The 25944-nt window shown below is 44.4% G+C and overlaps 1 protein-coding gene across 1 annotated transcript in view; it reads right to left on the reverse strand.

Moving 5' to 3' along the window:
* Positions 1–2336: 2336 nt before the first annotated feature.
* The window catches only part of LOC126473788 (uncharacterized), a 151102-nt gene continuing 127494 nt past the window's right edge, over positions 2337–25944 (reverse strand). Inside the window, exons 9-10 of the mRNA XM_050101062.1 lie at positions 11227–11366; positions 2337–3229 (exon numbers count right to left, since the gene is read on the reverse strand). Of these exons, the coding sequence (XP_049957019.1) occupies positions 11241–11366 (126 nt within the window). The 3' untranslated portion in view covers positions 2337–3229; positions 11227–11240. The remainder of the gene's footprint in view (positions 3230–11226; positions 11367–25944) is intronic.

The following is a 25944-nucleotide window of genomic DNA, read 5'->3' on the forward strand; positions in this document are numbered from 1 at the left end:
CCATCGTTCTACCATTCCTAGACCGGCAAGGGAACTTGCTGTTCCAACAGGACAATGCACGTCCGCATGTATCCCGTGCCACCCACCGTGCTCTAGAACGTGTAAGTCAACTACCCTGGCCAGCAAGATCTCCGGATCTGTCCCCCATTGAGCATGTTTGGGACTGGATGAAGCGTCGTCTCACGCGGTCTGCACGTCCAGCACGAACGCTGGTCCAACTGAGGCGCCAGGTGGAAATGGCATGCCAAGCCATTCCACAGGACTACATCCAGCATCTCTATGATCGTCTCCATGGGAGAATAGCAGCCTGCATTGCTGCGAAAGGTGGATATACACTGTACTAGTGCCGACATTGTGCATGCTCTGTTGCCTGTGTCTATGTGCCTGTGGTTCTGTCAGTGTGATCATGTGATGTATCTGACCCTGGAATGTGTCAATAAAGTTTCCCCTTCCTGGGACAATGAATTCACGGTGTTCTTATTTCAATTTCCAGGAGTGTATTATGACTGTGGTTACTCCAGTTTGGCCTCCTGAAATCAGTACTACATTGGCCAAACCCATTATATGCCCTGTCCAACTTTTCTACAGATTTTAGGAATTGGTCTACAGAATCATCTGGCCCATAAACTAACCCCATTTGAATTCTTTCTGGTAGCCTTCTCTTAAGTGCATCTATTTGAGTTCATCAAAAGGCTGGTTGAAGTGTGCAAGTTTCATGATCTGGTCTTTGCAAAGTACTTTCATACCCCCTCTCTGCTTCCTGTACATCGGACCATTAAACTCACTCTTTATCCTTGCCTGTTCAGTGTCAGACCAAAACTTTTTCAAGAAACACTTTTCAAATTCATCTGTGGATAAACTGCTAGACCTGCTACAGTCAAGTTGGTTGACCCATGATAAGGCTTCTCCATCTCATGATCTTTTAATAAACTTAATTTTTAATTCATCACTCATACTAGGGAGAAAACTATTACAACAATGTTGTATAAAATCAACTGGATGAAAAAGCTTCTCACCGGGTAAAAACTTTAGTGGCATAGTAGGAAAGCTTGGGTCTCCTACATTAGAGAAGGTTTTAAGTAAGTCCCATCTTGTAACTGTTGTACTTGTTTTTTGATAATAATGACATCACTGTGTAAGTCTGACACATCTGAGTCTGTTATCTCACCTATCTTCTGAACTTTTTCATCTACATCTAAGGCGACACAGTCTATTTTTCATTTAACTTATTTATAAAGGTTAGGGCTTGTTTACTAGTGTCTCCAACAGCATCTTTACACCTAACTTCAACAGCACCTATCTCAGATCTGAGGTCCTTGTCCGCTTCCCCTATTTTTATCACTAATGATTGTATTTTGGATTCTGGAGCCTCTACCTTCCCCTCTACTTTTTTCACACGTTCATCTGTAGCTTTTACTTGAGAAAACACACCAACTATGTCTTTTTTAATACCTGAAATTTGCGCATTAAACTCTGCTCTAATGGAATTACATTCTGAGACTACTGACCATTGGTTTTTCACTATTTTTTTCCATTGATGACAGTTTTTCACTGTTTTTTTTATTTCATTGATGACATTAATGCAGTAAACATGTCTTGTAAATTTAACAGTTTGGTTTTTTCACTTAGCATTGTTTTACTTACATGTGGCTGTACTTGTTTCTCATGGTCTGGACTCGAATCTAACCGCTACTGTCTAAAAATCCCAAGTCTGCACTGATTTCATTTAACTGTTTTGATTAACTATTGTCTAATACATTCTGAAACATGTCTTTATCGGCTATGTCCTGTTTAAAGTCACTAGTTGAAGCTGGTAGGTTCGACATATTTATTTCATTATTCGAATCATGATCCATTTTTTGTAAATTTGTTCATAAATTATCAATAAAGAATAACCAATCAAAATGTTCACTCAACACGGCAGAGAAAATACAAATACAAATGTTTTAATTGGTACTTCGCTTATTATTGTCCTGGACTGGGTAGGTGGCATCAACTTTAATAATAATGCTTCTATATTTACAACCATGTGTGTCCATAGTGTTGTATCATTCAAAACTTCTCCACATGTACTATGTCAAATTATATTTGGTTTAAAATCATTCCACTTTGCAACACAGTTTTATGCTTTTTGGTCACCTGAATCATAAACACTGTCAAAAATCCAAACATACAAGTATCCTGGTCAGAATGGCACCACTTTATCAACTCCTTTGTTACTCACAATTGGAAGACCATTAATTGTAATTGTTCACGAAGTAATTAAATATTGTTGGCCAGGTCTAGTGGTAGTTATAGAGAAAAAAATACACATTTTGTTTTTTAAGGATCTCATTCAATCCGTTGCTAGAATTTCTTCTTTCTGGAAGCCAGGATCTCTTGTAGGTCTGGAAACCCCATAGGCTGGCGTGTTACTTAAAATAACGTAGATGACAAACTGATTCATATATAATTTTCATTTTTAATAGTCCTAGATGCCTTGCTGCCATCAATTACAATGTTCACTCAGCAAAATACATTCCATCTCTACACAACTCCAGAAAACTTTACATTTCTTCTACCTTCCTTCCCGCCAGACAACATACAACCAACTGGCACCCAGTTAACATTGACCCAAAGTACATCAGTGAAGATACAGCTATACTAAGATCAAAACATAGAGCAATAAATCAAAAATAATTTACAGAAAATGAAACTCACTCAACAGCACAATAGACCAATTATGATAATATATATTCACATAAACAAAAATATATCTTTTTGTAGTACAGAAATTTTATTAAACTTGTTTTTATCACAGGGGTTAACTGAGTTAGTACGACATGCTATACAGTCGGAGTTTAAAACATTTCAAATAAGATCGAAAGAAGGATAAGATCATAAATTTAAGAAGATACATGGCCCAAATGGCTTATTGCACGTTACAAAATGCAAGGCTGCTCATTTTCTTTGCAAGTTACTTAAGGTGTGCCTGCCAGCTCAAATTTTTACCCAGATTTAAGCCTAAGAATTTGACTCAGTCAACTTCTTCCATATCCTGGTTGTTCTGGGCAATCTTAATCTGCTCACATTTTGACTGCCCGGTTTTGAATTGCATTATGTGAGTCTTAGATATGTTTAGATTCAACCCATTTATCTGAATCCAAGTTTCCAGGGTACTGAGAGTACTGATCACAGATTTGGGAATTTTTTTCCGAATCCTGATTTTCATCTAAGATAGAAGTATCATCTGTAAACAGAACAGGTGGAGAGCTGATATTTAATGTTAGGTCATTAACAAAGAAGAGAAACAGGACTAGCCAGAATAATAATTTTCCCCACTTAAAGAGATACTAACTCTTTGTTTTCTGTTTAATAGGTAGGATTTAAGCCATTGTAGGGCACTGCCCCTAATGTTGTACTTTCAAGTTTGTAAATAAGCAATGCATAGTTTACTGGATGAAACGCATTTATGAGGCTGCAGAAAATTCCTGCCATCTTAGCACTCTTGTCTAATGGTGCATTTATTTTCTCAATGAAACAGTTCAGTGGATTTATGGTGCTTTGTCCTTGTTGAAAACCAAATTGATTGTTTAGAATAATAGACTTTTTTGGAATGAAGTTTTGGATTTGGACAACAGCAACTTTTTCAAACATTTTGGACATGACTGCAAGAATCGAGATAGGATGATAATTTTCCATTACTTTTCTTGATCCCTTTTAAAAGAGCGGTCTGACTTTGGCTTATTTCAGTACCTCCGGGGAACAGCTCTCTTTAAAACTTTGATTTATTATTGGAGCTAGTGGGTTTGCAATTTTGTTGTGTACTGCTTTACTAATTTTGGTGGTTATTCTATCCCAATATGCATATATTAACCACCAACTATTTCAACCATCAATTGTGACATGTCAAACTTGATGATTTTTTTAAATATATGTCTTGTACCTTAAAGAAGAAGTCACTACATAAAATGACTAACTCGTCAAAAGTAAAACTAGAGCAATTAGGATTTTCAAATAATAGAAGTACTATACACAAATTACACACAATTAGAGGTAAATACTACATACTGCAAACAATCTGCAAACAACAATTGAAGTAAAAGGCACTACAAAGATATTTGTAGTGTTCTAGCATGTAAAAATATGAGAAGAACCACAAGCAGATACTGACACATGTGTCTAAACACATACACACTTACACTGTTTGCCTAAAAGATTTGTGTCTTTTTGAGAGGGTGAATCTGAGAGTTACAGTCAAGTGTTTCATAAAAAAAGAAATGCATAAAAATATATTGCGCATATTAATGCATAAGTTTAAATGATTTCTAGATAACTGCAAGAAAACCAATATTATATGCACTAATGAACTGTAAATAAAAGCACAAATAAAAATGAGGAAATAAACTTACCTATATCTGACTAATGTGTGGCCCATTGACAGACACAACAGAATGGAGGCTTAACTAGCTTTGAGAATATCACTCTTCTCCCAGTATAAGTGCACACTCACACACACACAATTACACAGACATCTAATCATTTCAATCACGGCTGCAGCAACAATGTGCATGTTCTACAATATTTATTTATAATGTGAACTAGTTTTCAGCTTATAAGACCATAGTCAGACATCAAGCGAAATACTGTTGAACAAACATATTTTGTGTTTTTATTATTAAGTATGAACTTCTAACAAAACTAATATTATATGTTTAGAACCTTTCTTTACTGAATAACTACGATGTTACTATTGCACCACATACCAAAGTTTATTTCCCTCAAGAAAAAAGTTAAATTTGCATAGCCTTGCTAGCTGGGCGGAAGGGTGTTCTCTCTTCACTGTGAATGAAATTGTGGATACGCATGCTATGCCATCAGTGCTTACTGCATGGTGCACGTTACCACTTAAGTTGAAAAGCGAAGTAGACAGGAGTGCAATGGAATGGAGCACTTATCTTAGAAATATGCACGAGGTTATAAATTTAACCACACGATTATTTATTTAAGCGCAAACGTCACAAATCAGAAACAAAGGAAAATCCGGGATGGAATGTAACAATACGAGGGAAGGAAAGTTGCTACTCACCATATAGCGGAGCTGCTAAGTGGCGACAGGCACAATAAAAGATTCACACAATAATAGCTTTCGGCCATTAAGTCCTTTGTCAGCAGCAGACACACACACACACACACACACACACACACACACGCACACTCACTCACGCAAGCGCAACTTGCACACACGTCTGCAGTCTCAGAGAGCTGAAACTACACTGCGAGCAGCAGCATCAGTACATGATGGTGAGTGGTGACTGGGTGGGGGTAAGGAGGACGTGGGGCAGGGAGGGGGAGGGATAGTATGGTGGGAGTGGCGGACAGTGAAGTGTTGCAGTTTAGACGGAGGGGAGGAGAGAAGGTGCGGAGGGGGGAGGGGGTAAGTAGCGGAAAGGAGAGAAATAAAAATAAAAATAAATTAAAAGACTGGGTGTGGCAATGAAATGACGGCTGTGTAGTGCTGGAATTGGAACAGGGAGGGGGCTGGATGGGTGAGGACAGTGACTAATGAAGGTTGAGGCCACGAGGGTTACGGGAACGTAGGATGTATTGCAGGCAAAGTTCCCACCTGCACAATTCAGAAAAGCTGGTGTTGGTGGGAAGGATCCATATGGCACAGGCTGTGAAGCAGTTATTGAGATGAGAGGTATCATGTTTGGCAGCGTGTTCAGCAACAGGGTGGTCCACTTGTTATTTGGCCACAGTTTGTCGGTGGCTGTTTATGTGGACAGACAGCTTGTTGGTTGTTATGCCTACAAGGAATGCAGCACATTGGTTGCAGCTTAGCTTGTAAATCACATGACTGGTTTCACAAGTAGCCCTGCCTTTAATGGGATAGGTGATGTTAGTGACCGGACTGCGAAGGTGGTGGTAGGAGGCTGTATGGGACAGGTCTTGCATCTAGGTCTATTACAGGGGTATGAGCCATGAGGTAAGGGATTGGGAGCAGGGGATGTGTAAGGATGGACAAGTACACTGTGTAGGGTCAGTGGATGGCAGAATACCACGGTAGGAGGGGACCACCCTGTTGCTGAACATGCTGCCAAACATGATACCCCTCATCTCAATGACTGCTTCACAGCCTGTGCCATATGGATCCTTCCCACCAACACCAGCTTTTCTGAATTGTACAGGAGAGAACTATCCCTGCAATACATCCTACGTTCCCGTAACCCTCCTGGCCTCAACCTTCGTTAGTCACTGTCTTCACCCATCACCCCATCCCTGTTCCCATTCCAGCACTACACAGCTGCCATTTCACCTCCACACCCAGTCTTTTAATTTATTTTTATTTTTATTTCTCTCCTTTCCACTACTTACCCCCTCCCCCTCCGCACCTTCTCTCCTGCCCTCCATCTAAACTGCAATAATTCACTCTCCGCCACTCCCACCATACTATCCTTCCCCCTCCCCACCCCAGCCTCCTCCTTACCTCCACCCAGTTGCCACTCCCATCATGCACTTGTGCTGCTGCTCGCAGTGTAGTTTCAGCTCTCTGAGACTGCAGATGTGTGTGCAAGTTGCGCTTGCGTGAGTGTGTGTGTGCATGTGTGTGTATGTGTGTCTACTGCTGACAAAGGCCTTAATGGCCGAAAGCTATGATTGTGTGAATCTTTTATTGTGCCTGTCGCGACTCGGCATCTCCGCTATATGGTGAGTAGCAACTTTCCTTCTCTCGTATTGTTACAAATGAAAAATTACTCATAAATTGTTCAACCATCTTTTTACTACTGTTCATGTCATTGTTGGCATGGAATTTACTGTCCCAGTATCTAAAAGGGGGTCTACAACGACAAAGTATTTGCATCAATACAGATAGCTGTAAATTCAAGTCATGCTGGCAGGTATGCCACTGGTCCTGTTTGGTGAACGAGGTGCCTGCAAATTATTTGCAAAATATGATGCAAGGCTGTCTCACTGAAAAATGTCCATGCACTGGGTTGCAGAAATCACGAGTCTTCGTACAGCACCTGGGTCCTCCTTACAAAACACTGAACATTCACTGAATTTGTAACCAACAACCATGTGTAGATGTGTAGCTACTGTTGCTACTGCTCTGCGCATACTCACACACGACTATGGTGTTATTTCCAGCTAGCAGAAAATCTGGTGAAAGCATCCATTTTCGCATGTGGTAGCGGTCTTCTTGGTATTCAGCCAAGTTCTGGGAGTAAATAAGGATGTTGTGCAGATAGGCAAAACATCCTAGTGCACCGTGGAGGACATCATCCAGAAAACGCTTGCCACATTTGTGTGGCATAATGGAGGCCAAAAGGCATAGAAGAGGCTTTCAAAGAGACCAAAGGGTGTAATAATGCCAGTCTTCTAGGTGTTCTCCAGTGCGAGCGGGATCTGCATAAAAGTTTTTGCGCAGTCTACCTTACTGAATATGGTGGAGCTCAAAATTTCTTTACTGAGATGGCGGTAATCACCACAAGGGTACCAGGTGCCATCCTTCTTGGGAGCTAAATGGAGTGTGGAGGACCAAGGGCTTTTTGACGGGCACTGGATTCCAGCGGCAATGGAGGCTTCAATTTCTGGCCACATGTACTTGCTTCTGGCCAGCGAGGGAAGCACATGTAGCAGTGAACAGCCTTGCCCTGTGTGGTTACAATATAGTGCACTGTGTCATGATGTCCTTGCAGGAAGCACTGGGGGGGGGGGGGGGGGGGGCATCTGAGGAGTGGAAATTTGGTGAGGAGATTGGTGAAAGAATCACAGTCGGACAACTGCTTAACAGTAAAGTGGGAGGTGGAGATGTTAGTGCAGGGTGCGGAGTGATGCAATGTGCCATCAGTCAGATGATGCTGTGCGAGGTCAGGAAGAAGATTAAAGTGGGAATGCAAATCCGTGCTGAGGATCAGGTCATTGATGCTGGCCACAGTGAAAGTCCAGAGAAAATCCCCACTGAGACCAAAGTCAACAGAACAGATGTGGGGGCCACAGATGGTCATGATATGATGGAACTAGTTGCTGTGGTAAGCAGGAAAGGGGAGGGAGGGTTGCGGCTGAAAGAGTGTAGGAGCCTGCATGGGTAGATGGACAAGTCCGAACTGGTGTCGATGAGTTACGATATGGGCAGGGTGGAGTAATGGTGGTCCGATATGAACAGGCACTGTGAAGAGCAACCAGGTGCACCTACTACCAGGTGCCAGCTGTGTTTAGGTGCCACAAACACTGTCGATGGCAGTTTGCTGCAGCACTGCCAAAGCACTCATGGTACCAGCACACAGGGTTTGTGTCACCTTACTCCTCCTGTTCGCCAGATGGATGTGGAAAGGGGATGGAGGTTGATGTGCCTGAACGTCATGTGCATTAGTGGTCATGTGCGCCATGTGGGTAATAGCCTTGGACTGTGAAGTGTGGGGGTGGGAGAAAGGGATGGAGATGGGCACGTGCAAGGGTGCTGATTAAGTTGGCCATCTCATTGCTCAGGCATGGCATGATGTGTGCTAAATTGGACTCTGTGTCCTGAGGCACAGGAGGTGGTATATTCTCCAGCTGTGCTTCAGAGCAGCTGGGAGACTTGTTGTTGCCATGCTGGAAACAGTCGGAGCAAGAGGAGGTAGGTAAGGAGGATGGGCTGCGGCTACTGCAGGCAAAATATCAAGGGATTCAAACACCCGATCCACTATCACAGTGGCTGCATCAATGTCTGTACGATACTGCGTGGCGTGAACAGGACAGATGGCCGCCGGCAATCAAGGACTCCAGTTGTGGAAGATGAGTTTATCTGGCAAGACATGGAGTTCAGCTAAGAGGCAGACGTGCTGCAGGAGCTGGGTGGGTCTCATATCAGAACACTCAGCCAATGAAAACAAGTCCCAGAAGTGTGGCATTTCTGATGATGCTAAGCAGGTGATTAGGTGCTTTTTCAGTTTATCGTAGCTGCCGGGAAGTGGGGTGGGGGGTTAGTGATAATATCATGAGCTTCTGCTACAACCGTGGGTCTGAGCTGATCTATGGTAGGGGCGAACTTCGTTGTATCACTAGTAATCCCTGGTTCGCAGACGTGGGTCATGGGCGTTGAATGCGGGGAGGTGAGAAGAAGTTCTGCTCGGTTGAATGGTCGGCACCAGGGCCTGTGAAAGGGGCGCAGCGGTGCTCATGAGTTGGGCAAATTGTAGGAACTGATAAAGCTGACTGTCTGTGACTGCAGGTCGGAAGGCCCTTTTGCATGGCTGTGATGCAATGTTTTCCACCGTGGAAGAGGTCCTGGAGCTTTGCTCTGTGGGACCGTTTCCTGACATGTGCTGCATTTCCGTAATAAGTGTGGCTGGACAAATTGGAAGGGGGGAAGACAAGGATTGCACATTTGGTGCTCGCGCAGATGCTGTGTGGCACAGAGGTATACAATGGGCACTCTAATGGAGAGAGGAACTGTGTGAAAAAATTCAAGAATCAGGGTCATCAGCTTCGGTATGCATGCTGTGTTGTCAGTGTTTACTGCACAGAGCACATTACCACTTAATTCGAAAGGCAAAGTAGTCAGGAGTACAATGGAACAGAGTGCTTATCTTCGAAATACGCACGTGGTTAGGTATTTAGCCACACGATTATTTATTCAAGCACAAACTACACAAGATCAAAAACTACTTTGTTCAAAATTCTTCAACCACCTGCTTATTTCTGTTCATGTTCTTGTTCGCATGGAATATACTGTACTGGTTTCAGAAAGGTGCCCAACAACAGTGAGATGTTCGCATTAAAACAACTAGTTGCAAATTCAAACCATGCTGACAGGCACGCCACTGGTCCTGTTCAGTAAACAAGATGCCTGCAAGTTATTTGCAAAATACAATGCAATGCCAACTCACTGAGATATGGCCATGCACTGCCACTGGGAAGCTATTAGGTTGCAGCAGTCACAAGTATTTGTACAGTACCTAGGTCCTCATTACAAAATGCTATACACTCACTGCATTTGAACTGACACTCACATGTTGTTACTTTGCTAATGCTCAGCGTGTGGACACACTGAGAATGGCATTGTTTCCAGCTAGCGGAAAATCCAGTGGAAGCATCTGTTTCTGCATGTGGTGGTGGAGGAGAAGACACTCCTGTCAGCAGTTGCTTATCACAAATGGGCTCTTTGGAGAAAGTTCAGGTGCAGCTGCATGGAAAGAGTCATCTGCTAGGGCAGACTGTGTGGGTCACCGAAATTTGGAATTTAGAGGTTGCCACAATATTTTTACGGTGAAAAGTGTGAATTTGTGGCTTAAGTGTATTTTTTGAGTGTACGTGAATGTGATGAGCGTGTTTAGAGTTTAGCGTCACGTCTGTGTTGCTTATTGGCAATTAGAAGTACGGGAGAGAGTGAAACTCAGTGTGGCCACGAGTCTACTCCTCTTACATAGCACCAAGGGGACCACTGAGCTCAACGTCACCACTGATCATTATCAATACTGTCACGTGTGCTCACTTCACAGGACACTGCAGAGAGATATGAAATTTAACTCACAACATTAGCTCATGATCTAGGTTATGTCATGCATGACAATGTCTCGGAATGAGAAGATTTCAGTTGGTTACAAGGGAAGGAAGGTAAGAGTCCAGTCTCTTGTTGTTAAGTTGTCATTTGGGATAGCACTAGCTCCAGTGGACAAAATAAGGGGCAACATCCACGTAGCAGTGCTGAGAAAGCCATTCTGGGATTCAGATGAAGTGACTTATGGGAAAAGATAGAAAGCCCAAAAAACCCAAATGAGGGTTTGAACTCCATCCTTCCACACAAATGTCCAGAGTGTTAAACACAGCATCACACTCACTGTTAGAATACTACCTAATTTTAATGGATAAATTATTAATATCTCCTTAAAGTCAGTAAAAATTAAGTTTTGCAATCCAGACTATTTCAGGTCTACCGCAAGTCCACATAATTTAATTAATGAGATATTAAAAATTAATTGATCAATGAAAACTCTTGTGTAATCATTTGCTTGTAAATATCATTTACAGTTACTTCATCTGATCTTAAATGGGCTATATGCATCAGTTTCAGCTTTACCTAGAGTGGTGGGACAAGATAGGGGGTAATTATTATGAATTATTATATTCACATACAATGGAGAAATTACTTTTTCTGTAGACTCTGCATAGCTGTTAATCTTAGATTTGACTGACAAATGAAATGCATTCCAGAAATTTTCATAAAGGTTAAAACTGAAAGTTGCAGTTCTTTAGTTTTACCAGAAGTGATATTTTCATTCTCTCTCAAGGTTTGATGTTTTTGTAGTTGATAATGCAGCACTTTTACTTTCTGTGCAGAAGTCTCTGTCTTCAGCTGACTTTAGACGGAGAGCCCACAGTTTCTTCTTGAGCTGACGCAACTGAAATAAAAACAGAAATGAGGACAGGCAACCATTCACCAGATGCTTTTATTTTTCTCTCTCTCTCTCTCTCTATCATACACGCACGCACACACACACACACACACACACACACACACACACACACACACACACACACACACACACACTCTGGACAGCTGCGGAAGGCTACATGAACACACGCACACATGTGGGTGGAGAACAAAGGGCTGGTTCAACTCTGGTAATGGTGAAAAAGGAGGAAATGGGAGGGAAAGAGGAGTAAATAGTAAGGAAACAGAGGGAAGGGGTGGGAAATGACAAAAGAGGAAAGAATGAGCACAAAGAAGTGGGAGCTTATGATCGAAAGCAGACATATCATGTGTCTGTATATGTGCGGATGGATGTGTGTGTGTGTGTGTGTGTGTGTGTGTGTGTGTGTGTGTGTGGGCGCGCGCGCGAGTGTATACCTGTCCTTTTTTCCCCCTAAGGTAAGTCTTTCCGCTCCCGGGATTGGAATGACTCCTTACCCTCTCCCTTAAAACGCACATCCTTTCATCTTTCCCCTTCTCCTTCCCTCTTTCCTGATGAAGCAACCGTGGGTTGCGAAAGCTTGAATTTTGTGTGTGTGTTTGTGTTTGTTTGTGTCTCTATAAACATACCAACGCTTTCATTTGGTAAGTTAAATCATCTTTGTTTTTAGATATATTTTTCCCACGTGGAAAAAATATATATATAAAAAAACAAAGATGATGTGACTTACCATACGAAAGCGCTGGCAGGTCGATAGAAACACAAACAGACACATACATACACACAAAATTCTAGCTTTCGCAACAAACTGTTGCTTCATCAGGAAAGAGGGAAGTAGAGGGAAAGACGAAAGGAAGTGGGTTTTAAGGGAGAGGGTAAGGAGTCGTTCCAATCCTGGGAGCGGAAAGACTTACCTTAGGGGGAAAAAAGGACGGGTATACACTCACACACACACACACACACACACACACACACACACACACACACATATCCATCCACACATATGCAGACACAAGCAGACATATTTAAAGACAAAGAGTTTCGGCAGAGATGTCAGTCGAGGCGGAAGTGCAGAGGCAAAGATGATGTTGAATGACAGGTGAGGTATGAGTGGCGGCAACTTGACATTAACGGAGATTGAGGCCTGGTGGGTAACAGGAAGAGAGGATATATTGAAGAGCAAGTTCCCATCTCCGGAGTTTGGATAGATTGGTGTTGGTGGGAAGTATCCAGATAACCCGGACGGTGTAACAATGTGCCAAGATGTGCTGGCCGTGCACCAAGGCATGTTTAGCCACAGGGTGATCCTCATTAACAACAAACACTGTCTGCCTGTGTCCATTCATGCGAATGGACAGTTTGTTGCTGGTCATTCCCACATAGAGTGTATCACAGTGTAGGCAGGTCAGTTGGTAAATCACGTGGGTGCTTTCACATGTGGCTCTGCCTTTGATCGTGTACACCTTCCGGGTTACAGGACTGGAGTAGGTGGTGGTGGGAGGGTGCATGGGACAGGTTTTACACCGGAGGCGGTTACAAGGATAGGAGCCAGAGGGTGGGGAAGGTGATTTGGGGATTTCATAGGAATGAACTAACAGGTTACGAAGGTTAGGTGGACGGCGGAAAGACACTCTTGGTGGAGTGGGGAGGATTTCATGAAGGATGGATCTCATTTCAGGGCAGGATTTGAGAAAGTCGTATCCCTGCTGGAGAGCCACATTCAGAGTCTGGTCCAGTCCCGGAAATTATCCTGTCACAAGTGGGGCACTTTTGTGGTTCTTCTGTGGGGGATTCTGGGTTTGAGGGGATGAGGAAGTGGCTCTGGTTATTTGCTTCCGTACCAGGTCGGGAGGGTGGTTGCGGGATGCGAAAGCTGTTGTCAGGTTGTTGGTGTAATGGTTCAGGGATTCCGGACTGGAGCAGATTCGTTTGCCACGAAGACCTAGGCTGTAGGGAAGGGACCGTTTGATGTGGAATGGGTGGCAGCTGTCATAATGGAGGTACTGTTGCTTGTTGGTGGGTTTGATGTGGACGGACGTGTGAAGCTGGCCATTGGACAGGTGGAGGTCAACGTCAAGGAAAGTGGCATGGGATTTGGAGTAGGACCAGGTGACTCTGATGGAACCAAAGGAGTTGAGGTTGGAGAGGAAATTCTGGAGTTCTTCTTCACTGTGAGTCCAGATCATGAAGATGTCATCAATAAATCTGTACCAAACTTTGGGTTGGCAGGCCTGGGTAACCAAGAAGGCTTCCTCTAAGCGACCCATGAATAGGTTGGCTTACGAGGGGGCATCCTGGTACCCATGGCTGTTCCCTTTAATTGTTGGTATGTCTGGCCTTCAAAAGTGAAGAAGTTATGGGTCAGGATGAAGCTGGCTAAGGTAATGAGGAAAGAGGTTTTAGGTAGGGTGGCAGGTGATCGGCGTGAAAGGAAATGCTCCATCGCAGCGAGGCCCTGGACATGCGGAATATTTGTGTATAAGGAAGTGGCATCAATGGTTACAAGGATGTTTTCCGAGTGTAACACATTGGGTAAGGATTCCAGGCGTTCGAGAAAGTGGTTGGTGTCTTTGATGAAGGATGGGAGACTGCATGTAGTGGGTTGAAGGTGTTGATCTACGTAGGCAGAGATACGTTCTGTGGGGGCTTGGTAACCAGCTACAATGGGGCGGCCGGGATGATTGGGATTGTGGATTTTAGGAAAAAGGTAGAAGGTAGGGGTGCAGGGTGTCGGTGGGGTCAGGAGGTTGATGGAGTCAGGCGAAAGGTTTTGCAGGGGGCCTAAGGTTCTGAGGATTCCTTGAAGCTCCGCCTGGACATTGGGCATGGGGTTACCTTGGCAAACTTTGTATGTGGTGTTGTCTGAAAGCTGACGCAGTCCCTCAGCCACATACTCCCGACGATCAAGTACCACGGTCGTGGAACCCTTGTCCGCCGGAAGAATTACAATGGATCGGTCAGCCTTCAGATCACGGATAGCCTGGGCTTCAGCAGTGGTGATGTTGGGAGTAGGATTAAGGTTTTTTAAGAAGGATTGAGATGCAAGGCTGGAAGTCAGAAATTCCTGGAAGGTTTGGAGAGGGTGATTTTGAGGAAGAGGAGGTGGGTCCCGCTGCGACGGAGGACGGAACTGTTCCAGGCAGGGTTCAATTTGGATGGTGTCTTGGGGAGTTGGATCATTAGGAGTAGGATTAGGATCATTTTTCTTCGTGGCAAAGTGATATTTCCAGCAGAGAGTACGAGTGTAGGACAGTAAATCTTTGACGAGGGCTGTTTGGTTGAATCTGGGAGTGGCGCTGAAGGTGAGGCCTTTGGATAGGACAGAGGTTTCGGATTGGGAGAGAGGTTTGGAGGAAAGGTTAACTACTGAATTAGGGTGTTGTGGTTCCAGATTGTGTTGATTGGAATTTTGAGGTTTTGGAGGGAGTGGAGCTGGAAGTGGGAGATTGAGTAGATGGGAGAGACTGGGTTTGTGTGCAATGAGAGGAGGTTGAGGTTTGCTGGAAAGGTTGTGAAGGGTGAGTGAGTTGCCTTTCCGGAGGTGGGAAACCAGGAGATTGGATAGTTTTTTGAGGTGGAGGGTGGCATCCTGTTCTAATTTACGGTTGGCTTGTAGGAGGATGCTCTGAACAGCCGGTGTGGATGTGGGAGAGGAAAGAGTAAGGACTTTTATTAAGGATAGGAGTTGACGGGTGTGTTCATTGGCTGAGTTGATGTGGGGGAGGGCAATGGATTGTTCAGTTTGGAACTGGTATAGGGACTGATGGAAAGAAGGGTTGCAGCCAGAGATGGGAACTTTAAGTGTGAGGCCTTTGGGGGTAATGCCAAATGTCAGACAAGCCTGAGAAAATAGAATATGGGAGCGTAATCTGGCTAGGGCGAAGGCATGTTTGCGGAGGGAATGTAAATAAAACTTAATGGGGTCGTTGTGGGGGTGACATGGTATTAGAAGGTGGAAAGTGTAACATGAGGAAATGAAAATGAAAATAAAAATATATGGGGAGGGATAAAGGTGGACTGGAAAGTAACTGGAGATCTGGTGTGAAAAAAGGCGAAAAGGTGTTGGTTACAGCTGGGCTATGTTGGACTTGGGTTGGTAGACAACGATGTGCACAAAGGTTAGGTGGTTGTGTTCGCGCCAAAACACGTTAGAGGACGGAGAAATTCGGGAAAATTTCGAAAAAACTGCGTGTAATATATTAAAAGGAGTGGTTTTGTGGTGGCAGATTATGAAAATGAGGCTAACAATTGTCTGACGACGAAATAATGACGTTAAAACCTGTGGCAAGCCGCTAAAAATTATCGGTGATGTGGAAAAATGGAAATGGAAATAAAGCGAAAGTTATTGGAACTAGCCAAAATGGTTGTTTAAAAGGTGAAAGGAACTGTTTGTGAACTAGAAATGGTGGATTTTATAGCGGCGGTAGTGTTGAAAGCGGCAAAAAAATTTTTTAGGTTATGGTTTGGAAGTGTGTTACGTATTATTGAGTATATATAGGCGGGATAAAATTGTATAGCAGATTACGGTAAAAAGGAGAAGGTGAATACAAAGTGAAACTACTGGCAAAAACAGAAAGAGAAAATAAGACGACAGAAAAGATTTCGAAATGCAACAGTGACAATAACAAACGTAATTGTTGGGTTCAAATTAATGATATCAATATAATAGAGGGAAACATTCCACGCGGGAAAAATATATTTAAAAACAAAGATGATGTGACTTACCATACGAAAGCACTGGCAGGTCGATAGAAACACAAACAGACACATACATACACACAAAATTCAAGCTTTCGCAACAAACTGTTGCCTCATCGGAAAGAGGGAAGGAGAGGGAAAGACGAAAGGAAGTGGGTTTTAAGGGAGAGGGTAAGGAGTCATTCCAACCCCGGGAGCGGAAAGACTTACCTTAGGGGGAAAAAAGGACGGGTATACACTCTCACACACACACACACACACACACATATCCATCCACAAGCAGACATATTTAAAGACAAAGGGTTTGGGCAGAGATGTCAGTCGAGGCGGCAATGCAGAGGCAAAGATGATGTTGAATGACAGGTGAGGTATGAGTGGCGGCAACTTGAAATTAGCGGAGATTGAGGCCTGGTGGGTAACGGGAAGAGAGGATATATCGAAGAGGAAGTTCCCATCTCCGTAGTTCAGATAGGTTGGTGTTAGTGGGAAGTATCCAGATAACCCGGACGGTGTAACAATGTGCCAAGATGTGCTGGCCGTGCACCAAGGCATGTTTAGCCACAGGGTGATCCTCATTACCAACAAACACTGTCTGCCTGTGTCCATTCATGCGAATGGACAGTTTGTTGCTGGTCATTCCCACATAGAATGCCTCACAGTGTAGGCAGGTCAGTTGGTAAATCATGTGGGTGCTTTCACATGTGGCTCTGCCTTTGATCGTGTACACCTTCCGGGTTACAGGACTGGAGTAGGTGGTGGTGGGAGGGTGCATGGGACAGGTTTTACACCGGGGGGCGGTTACAAGAATAGGAGCCAGAGGGTGGGGAAGGTGGTTTGGGGATTTCATAGGGATGAACTAACAAGTTACGAAGGTTAGGTGGACGGCGGAAAGACACTCTTGGTGGAGTGGGGAGGATTTCATGAAGGATGGATCTCATTTCAGGGCAGGATTTGAGGAAGTCGTATCCCTGCTGGAGAGCCACATTCAGAGTATGATCCAGTCCCGGAAATTATCCTGTCACAAGTGGGGCACTTTTGTGGTTCTTCTGTGGGAGTTTCTGGGTTTGAGAGGATGAGGAAGTGGCTCTGGTTATTTGCTTCTGTACCAGGTCGGGAGGGTAGTTGCGGGATGCGAAAGCTGTTGTCAGGTTGTTGGTGTAATGGTTCAGGGATTCCGGACTGGAGCAGATTCGTTTGCCACAAAGACCTAGGCTGTAGGGAAGGGACCGTTTGATGTGGAATGGGTGGCAGCTGTCATAATGGAGGTACTGTTGCTTGTTGGTGGGTTTGATGTGGACGGACGTGTGAAGCTGGCCATTGGACAGGTGGAGGTCAACGTCAAGGAAAGTGGCATGGGATTTGGAGTAGGACCAGGTGAATCTGATGGAACCAAAGCAGTTGAGGTTGGAGAGGAAATTCTGGAGTTCTTCTTCACTGTGAGTCCAGATCATGAAGATGTCATCAATAAATCTGTACCAAACTTTGGGTTGGCAGGCCTGGGTAACCAAGAAGGCTTCCTCTAAGCGACCCATGAATAGGTTGGCGTACGAGGGGGCCATCCTGGTACCCATGGCTGTTCCCTTTAATTGTTGGTGTGTCTGGCCTTCAAAAGTGAAGAAGTTGTGGGTCAGGATGAAGCTGGCTAAGGTAATGAGGAAACAGGTTTTAGGTAGGGTGGCAGGTGATTGGCATGAAAGGAAGTGCCCCATCGCAGCGAGGCCCTGGACGTGCGGAATATTTGTGTATAAGGAAGTGGCATCAATGGTTACAAGGATGGTTTCCGGGGGTAACAGATTGGGTAAGGATTTTAGGCGTTCGGGAAAGTGGTTGGTGTCTTTGATGAAGGATGGGAGACTGCATGTAATGGGTTGAAGGTGTTGATCTACGTAGGCAGAGATACGTTCTGTGGGGGCTTGGTAACCAGCTACAATGGGGCAGCTGGGATGATTGGGTTTGTGAATTTTAGGAAGAAGGTAGAAGGTAGGGGTGCGGGGTGTCGGTGGGGTTAGGAGGTTGATGGAGTCAGGTGAAAGGATTTGCAGGGGGCCTAAGGTTCTGAGGATTCCTTGAAGCTCCGCCTGGACATCAGGAATGGGATTACCTTGGCAAACTTTGTATGTGGTGTTGTCTGAAACCTGACACAGTCCCTCATACTCCCGACGATCAAGTACCACGGTCGTGGAACCCTTGTCCACCGGAAGAATGACGATGGATCGGTCAGCCTTCAGATCACGGATAGCCTGAGCTTCAGCAGTGGTGATGTTGGGAGTAGGATTAAGGTTTTTTAAGAAGGATTGAGAGGCAAGGCTGGAAGTCAGAAATTCCTGGAAGGTTTGGAGAGGGTGATTTTGAGGAAGAGGAGGTGGGGCCCACTGTGATGGAGGACGGAACTGTTCCAGGCAGGGTTCAATTTGGATAGTGTCTTGGGGAGTTGGATCATTAGGAGTAGGATTAGGATCATTTTTCTTCGTGGCAAAGTGATATTTCCAGCAGAGAGTACGAGTGTAGGACAGTAAATCTTTGACGAGGGCTGTTTGGTTGAATCTGGGAGTGGCGCTGAAGGTGAGGCCTTTGGATAGGACAGAGGTTTCGGATTGGGACAGAGGTTTGGAGGATAGGTTAACTACTGAATTAAGGTGTTGTGGTTCCAGATTGTGTTGATTGGAATTTTGAGCTTTTGGAGGGAGTGGAGCTGGAATTGGGAGATTGAATAGATGGGAGAAACTGGGTTTGTGTGCAATGAGAGGAGGTTGAGGTTTGCTGGAAAGCTTGTGAAGGGTGAGTGAGTTGCCTTTCCGGAGGTGGGAAACCAGGAGATTGGATAGTTTTTTGAGGTGGAGGGTGGCATGCTGTTCTAATTTGCGGTTGGCCTGTAGGAGGATGCTTTGAACAGCCGGTGTGGATGCGGGAGAGGAAAGATTGAGGACTTTTATTAAGGATAGGAATTGACGGGTGTGTTCACCTTCGTAACTTCCTAGTTCATCCCTATGAAATCCCCAAACCACCTTCCCTACCCTCTGGCTCCTACCCTTGTAACTGCCCCCGGTGTAAAACCTGTCCCATGGACCCTCCCACCACCACCTACTCCAGTCCTGTAACCCGGAAGGTGTACACGATCAAAGGCAGAGCCACATGTGAAAGCACCCACGTGATTTACCAACTGACCTGCCTACACTGTGACGCATTCTATGTGGGAATGACCAGCAACAAACTGTCCATTCGCATGAATGGACACAGGCAGACAGTGTTTGTTGGTAATGAGGATCACCCTGTGGCTAAACATGCCTTGGTGCACGGCCAGCACATCTTGGCACATTGTTACACCGTCCGGGTTATCTGGATACTTCCCACTAACACCAACCTATCTGAACTACGGAGATGGGAACTTGCTCTTCAATATATCCTCTCTTCTCGTTACCCACCAGGCCTCAATCTCCGCTAATTTCAAGTTGCTGCCACTCATACCTCACCTGTCATTCAACAACATCTTTGCCTCCCCACTTCCGTCTCGACTGACATCTCTTCCCAAACTCTTTGCCTTTTAATATGTCTGCTTGTGTCTGTATATGTGTGGATGGATATGTGTTTGTGTGTGAGTGTATACATGTCCTTTTTTCCACCTAAGGTAAGTCTTTCCGCTCCTGGGATTGGAAAGACTCCTTACCCTCTCCTTTAAAACCCACATCCTTTCCTTTCGTCTTTCCCTCTTCTTTCCTCTTTCCTGACGAAGCAACCGTTGGTTGCGAAAGCTAGAATTTTGTGTGTATGTATGTGTCTGTTTGTGTTTCTATCGACCTGCCAGCGCTTTCATATGGTAAGTCACATCATCTTTGTTTTTCAATATATTTTTCCCGCGTGGAATGTTTCCCTATTATATACACACAGCTTCGACACCCATTTTTGGCACAACTGGGACTCTTGAGATAAAACATCTGACACACATATTTCGGAAGAATGGCTGTGGGAATCGAGACAACTTGTTAATTTTCTATGAGAGAAGAAAACGAATATGTTCGAAAATCACAAGATGAACAGGTAGACAAGTCATAAGATCTATTTTCTAACTGTTCAAAAAGATAAAAGAGTTACTGTGACTGTTTAAGGATAGTCTTTGCCTCAAGATCCTTGAAATTTATAATGTTCCTTCTCAGTAAAGAAGCAATTATACTGGCCAGTAAATGTTGAAATTGTGATATTCCCAACCAAAATCACTAGCACAGTTTAACATAATCTTGATTGACTTTAACTGTAAATAACCATTTGAACATTATTGAAAAAAGAACATTTTAATTTGAACACATACTCATATGGCATATTTATAAGACTCACAAAGAGACAGATAAAAAAGTAGTTACTACAACACCCTAGTACCATTAAATGACAAGGAAAAATACATATGATCATTATGAATGATACATAACAACAAAACAGGAATAAAGAACAATAATTAATTCTCAACACTCTTCCTTAAACATTTTTCTTCTTAATTCTTGAAACACTTTACAAGTAAATTGTTTAGTCAATATACCAATAGGTTAATCTGATCTCCCAACATATTTTAATTTGGTAGTCTTTCTGATGTGTTGTTTAATGAACTTTCTTGTAATTTCAATATTTTTCGTGTAATTTTTTTCTGTAGCTATAATTCAATGAATGTATGACAGCTCAGTTGTGAATAACACAGTTCTGCTGAAACTGCAAGTTCTTTTCTAAGGCATCATGTACAATATATACCATCAATCAAAGAGCCAACAGCTCAGTACTCTGCTTCAGCTGTAGATTTCTTTTGAGCATACCAGTCAAAGGAGTACTATCACATGATGAGAGCTCTACTGGTGAAGCATCTAGTTGAGATATCACCACATCATTGTCTACTGTTTTGTTTTGAACGGCCAGTGTCGGTTGGTCGCAGTCAGTGTGCTCCCTGCCGCCGTTGGATAAGCAGCTGAGCAGCAAGTCGTATACTCCTAGCTCACTTATTTGTTACATAGTTTAATTCTTAATTTCTTTGCGTGTTTTTGGTTCTTGCATTGTTTAATTCATAAATTTCGGGCGTATTATAGTATTTGAGAGTGTAGCATCGTGTTTTAGTACCTGAATAGTGTAATTTCGCTTAGTCTCCTTCCGCCGCCGAGCAGTGTCAGCAGTGCGCAAGTAGCAGCATTACTTCATTTACTAGGCAATCTTGTATTTTAATAACCGTTTAAATTTTGTCGATTTGTTTGCGCTCTCTGTAGGTTAGTTCAGACGTTCTTAGCAAAACAGTTTTTAGCATGGATAGGGACTGCAACTGCTGTGTTCGGATGCAGGCTGAGTTGGCATCCCTTCGCTCCCAGCTTCAGGCAGTGTTGGCTTCGGTCACACAGCTTGAGGCTGTTGCCAATGGGCATCACTGTGGGGGTCGGGATGGGGGTTTGTCGGGGACGGCCAGCTCGTCCCACGCATCCCCTGATCGGACTACGACTGTGGTTGCCCAGGATACTGCCCACATTGAGGCTGATCCCTCACCTGTGGTAGAGTGGGAGGTCGTTTCAAGGTGTGGCAGGGGGCGAAAGACATTCCGGAGGGCTGAACGGAAAGCCTCTCCAGTTTGTCTGACGAACCGGTTTCAGGCTCTGTCTCAGGCTGATACTGATCTTCGGCCTGACATGGCTGCTTGTCCTGTTCCAGAGGTTGCCCCTCAGTCTGCAAGATCCGGGCAGTCGCAGAGGGTGGGCTTACTGGTAGTTGGGAGCTCCAACGTCAGGCGCGTAATGGGGCCCCTTAGGGAAATGGCAGCAAGAAAGGGGAAGAAAACCAATGTGCACTCCGTGTGCATACCGGGGGGAGTCATTCCAGATGTGGAAAGGGTCCTTCCGGATGCCATGAAGGGTACAGGGTGCACCCATCTGCAGGTGGTCGCTCATGTCGGCACCAATGATGTGTGTCGCTATGGATCAGAGGAAATCCTCTCTGGCTTCCGGCGGGTATCTGATTTGGTGAAGACTGCCAGTCTCGCTAGCGGGATGAAAGCAGAGCTCACCATCTGCAGCATCATCGACAGGACTGACTGCGGACCTTTGGTACAGAGCCGAGTGGAGGGTCTGAATCAGAGGCTGAGACGTTTCTGCGACCGTGTGGGCTGCAGATTCCTCGACTTGCGCCATAGGGTGGTGGGGTTTCGGGTTCCGCTGGATAGGTCAGGAGTCCACTACACGCAACAAGCGGCTACACGGGTAGCAGGGGTTGTGTGGCGTGGGCTGGGCGGTTTTTTAGGTTAGATGGCCTTGGGCAAGTACAGAAAGGGCAACAGCCTCAACGGGTGCGGGGCAAAGTCAGGACATGCGGGGACCAAGCAGCAATCGGTATTGTAATTGTCAACTGTCGAAGCTGCGTTGGTAAAGTACCGGAAGTTCAAGCGCTGATAGAAAGCACCGAAGCTGAAATCGTTATAGGTACAGAAAGCTGGCTTAAGCCAGAGATAAATTCTGCCGAAGTTTTTACAAAGGTACAGACGGTGTTTAGAAAGGATAGATTGCATGCAACCGGTGGTGGAGTGTTCATCGCTGTTAGTAGTAGTTTATCCTGTAGTGAAGTAGAAGTGGATAGTTCCTGTGAATTATTATGGGTGGAGGTTACACTAAACAACCGAACTAGGTTAATAATTGGCTCCTTTTACCGACCTCCCGACTCAGCAGCATTAGTGGCAGAACAACTGAGAGAAAATTTGGAATACATTTCACATAAATTTTCTCAGCATGTTATAGTCTTAGGTGGAGATTTCAATTTACCAGATATAGACTGGGACACTCAGATGTTTAGGACGGGTGGTAGGGACAGAGCATCGAGTGACATTATACTGAGTGCACTATCCGAAAATTACCTCGAGCAATTAAACAGAGAACCGACTCGTGGAGATAACATATTGGACCTACTGATAACAAACAGACCCGAACTTTTCGAATCTGTATGTACAGAACAGGGAATCAGTGATCATAAGGCCGTTACAGCATCCCTGAATATGGAAGTTAATAGGAATATAAAAAAAGGGAGGAAGGTTTATCTGTTTAGCAAGAGTAATAGAAGGCAGATTTCAGACTACCTAACAGATCAAAACGTAAATTTCTGTTCCGACACTGACAATGTTGAGTGTTTATGGAAAAAGTTCAAGGCAATCGTAAAATGCGTTTTAGACAGGTACGTGCCGAGTAAAACGGTGAGGGACGGGAAAAACCCACCGTGGTACAACAACAAAGTTAGGAAACTACTGCGAAAGCAAAGAGAGCTCCACTCCAAGTTTAAACGCAGCCAAAACCTCTCAGACAAACAGAAGCTAAACGATGTCAAAGCTAGCGTAAGGAGGGCTATGCGTGAAGCGTTCATTGAATTCGAAAGTAAAATTCTATGTACCGACTTGACAGGAAATCCTAGGAAGTTCTGGTCTTACGTTAAATCAGTAAGTGGCTCGAAACAGCATATCCAGACACTACGGGATGATGATGGCATTGAAACAGAGGATGACACGCGTAAAGCTGAAATACTAAACACCTTTTTCCAAAGCTGTTTCACAGAGGAAGACCGCACTGCAGTTCCTTCTCTAAATCCTCGCACAAACGAAAAAATGGCTGACATCGAAATAAGTGTCCAAGGAATAGAAAAGCAACTGGAATCACTCAATAGAGGAAAGTCCACTGGACCTGACGGGATACCAATTCGATTCTACACAGAGTACGCGAAAGAACTTGCCCCCCTTCTAACAGCCGTGTACCGCAAGTCTCTAGAGGAACGGAGGGTTCCAAATGATTGGAAAAGAGCACAGATAGTCCCAGTCTTCAAGAAGGGTCGTCGAGCAGATGCGCAAAACTATAGACCTATATCTCTTACGTCGATCTCTTGTAGAATTTTAGAACATGTTTTTTGCTCGCGTATCATGTCATTTCTGGAAACCCAGAATCTACTATGTAGGAATCAACATGGATTCCGGAAACAGCAATCGTGTGAGACCCAACTCGCCTTATTTGTTCATGAGACCCAGAAAATATTAGATACAGGCTCCCAGGTAGATGCTATTTTTCTTGACTTCCGGAAGGCGTTCGATACAGTTCCGCACTGTCGCCTGATAAGCAAAGTAAGATCCTACGGAATATCAGGCCAGCTGTGTGGCTGGATTGAGGAGTTTTTGGCAAACAGAACACAGCATGTTGTTCTCAGTGGAGAGACGTCTACAGACGTTAAAGTAACCTCTGGCGTGCCACAGGGGAGTGTTATGGGACCATTGCTTTTCACAATATATATAAATGACTTAGTAGATAGTGTCGGAAGTTCCATGCGGCTTTTCGCGGATGATGCTGTAGTATACAGAGAAGTTGCTGCATTAGAATATTGTAGCGAAATACAGGAAGATCTGCAGCGGATAGGCACTTGGTGCAGGGAGTGGCAACTGACCCTTAACATAGACAAATGTAATGTATTGCGAATACATAAAAAGAAGGATCCTTTATTGTATGATTATATGATAGCGGAACAAACACTGGTAGCAGTTACTTCTGTAAAATATCTGGGAGTATGCGTACGGAACGATTTGAAGTGGAATGATCATATAAAACTAATTGTTGGTAAGGCGGGTACCAGGTTGAGATTCATTGGGAGAGTGCTTAGAAAATGTAGTCCATCAACAAAGGAGGTGGCTTACAAAACACTCGTTCGACCTATACTTGAGTATTGCTCATCAGTGTGGGATCCGTACCAGGTCGGGTTGACGGAGGAGATAGAGAAGATCCAAAGAAGAGCGGCGCGTTTCGTCACAGGGTTATTTGGTAACCGTGATAGCGTTACGGAGATGTTTAATAAACTCAAGTGGCAGACTCTGCAAGAGAGGCGCTCTGCATCGCGGTGTAGCTTGCTCGCCAGGTTTCGAGAGGGTGCGTTTCTGGATGAGGTATCGAATATATTGCTTCCCCCTACTTATACTTCCCGAGGAGATCACGAATGTAAAATTAGAGAGATTAGAGCGCGCACGGAGGCTTTCAGACAGTCGTTCTTCCCGCGAACCATACGCGACTGGAACAGGAAAGGGAGGTAATGACAGTGGCACGTAAAGTGCCCTCCGCCACACACCGTTGGGTGGCTTGCGGAGTATCAATGCAGATGTAGATGTAGATCATCATAATCAACATGAGCAAGTAGTGCTTGTCTCCATCAAAGACTAAACCAGACTCTGTAGTTCATTTTAGATGTGGAAAAATATGGAAAATTTTGTAGCAAAATGAAATATGCATATGGCATATTTTGTCTGGGAGCCCCTTTCGAGGAGTTCGGTTGCCAGATGCAAGTATTTTTATTTAATACCACTTTGGTATCTTGCTTGTTACTGACCCAGCTGAGAATCGAACTCAGGCCCCTTGCGTGGCTTTCAGCCATGCTGTCACTGGTTCATCATTAAATCTGCTTAAGTATTTAACAGAAAAATTGATATCCACATGAAATACTTTTAAAAGGTACAACAGACTTTGCAGTAGCCACCAGAAAGATCGCGGGAAGCGCACATTGGCACGGCGCGTCACGGACGGTAATTGCCGCAAGTAGAGTCCTGTCCACCAGAGGGCACGCGAGAATTTGGACGCGACCTCTGCCGGCATAACAACAACAAAAACAACAACTCTGGCCGTGTCCAGTCAGTTAACATCGGGCATGCCTAGGACACAGTCCCGGTCTACGCTAAGTGAAGTGCGACGTAAACGTGAACAGTGTTACTAAACAATTGGCGACGAGTAGGGTCGTTCTTTCGCGTGTTGCGTCGTTGTTCCGGTTTCGCAGCTTCTCCATGGCATGGAGGATTTGGTGCGGGTTTTGGTTGCGCAGCAGACGGAGCTCATGGCCACCATGAAAC

Source organism: Schistocerca serialis, chromosome 4, assembly GCF_023864345.2.
Source record: "Schistocerca serialis cubense isolate TAMUIC-IGC-003099 chromosome 4, iqSchSeri2.2, whole genome shotgun sequence".
Lineage (NCBI taxonomy): Eukaryota > Metazoa > Arthropoda > Insecta > Orthoptera > Acrididae > Schistocerca > Schistocerca serialis.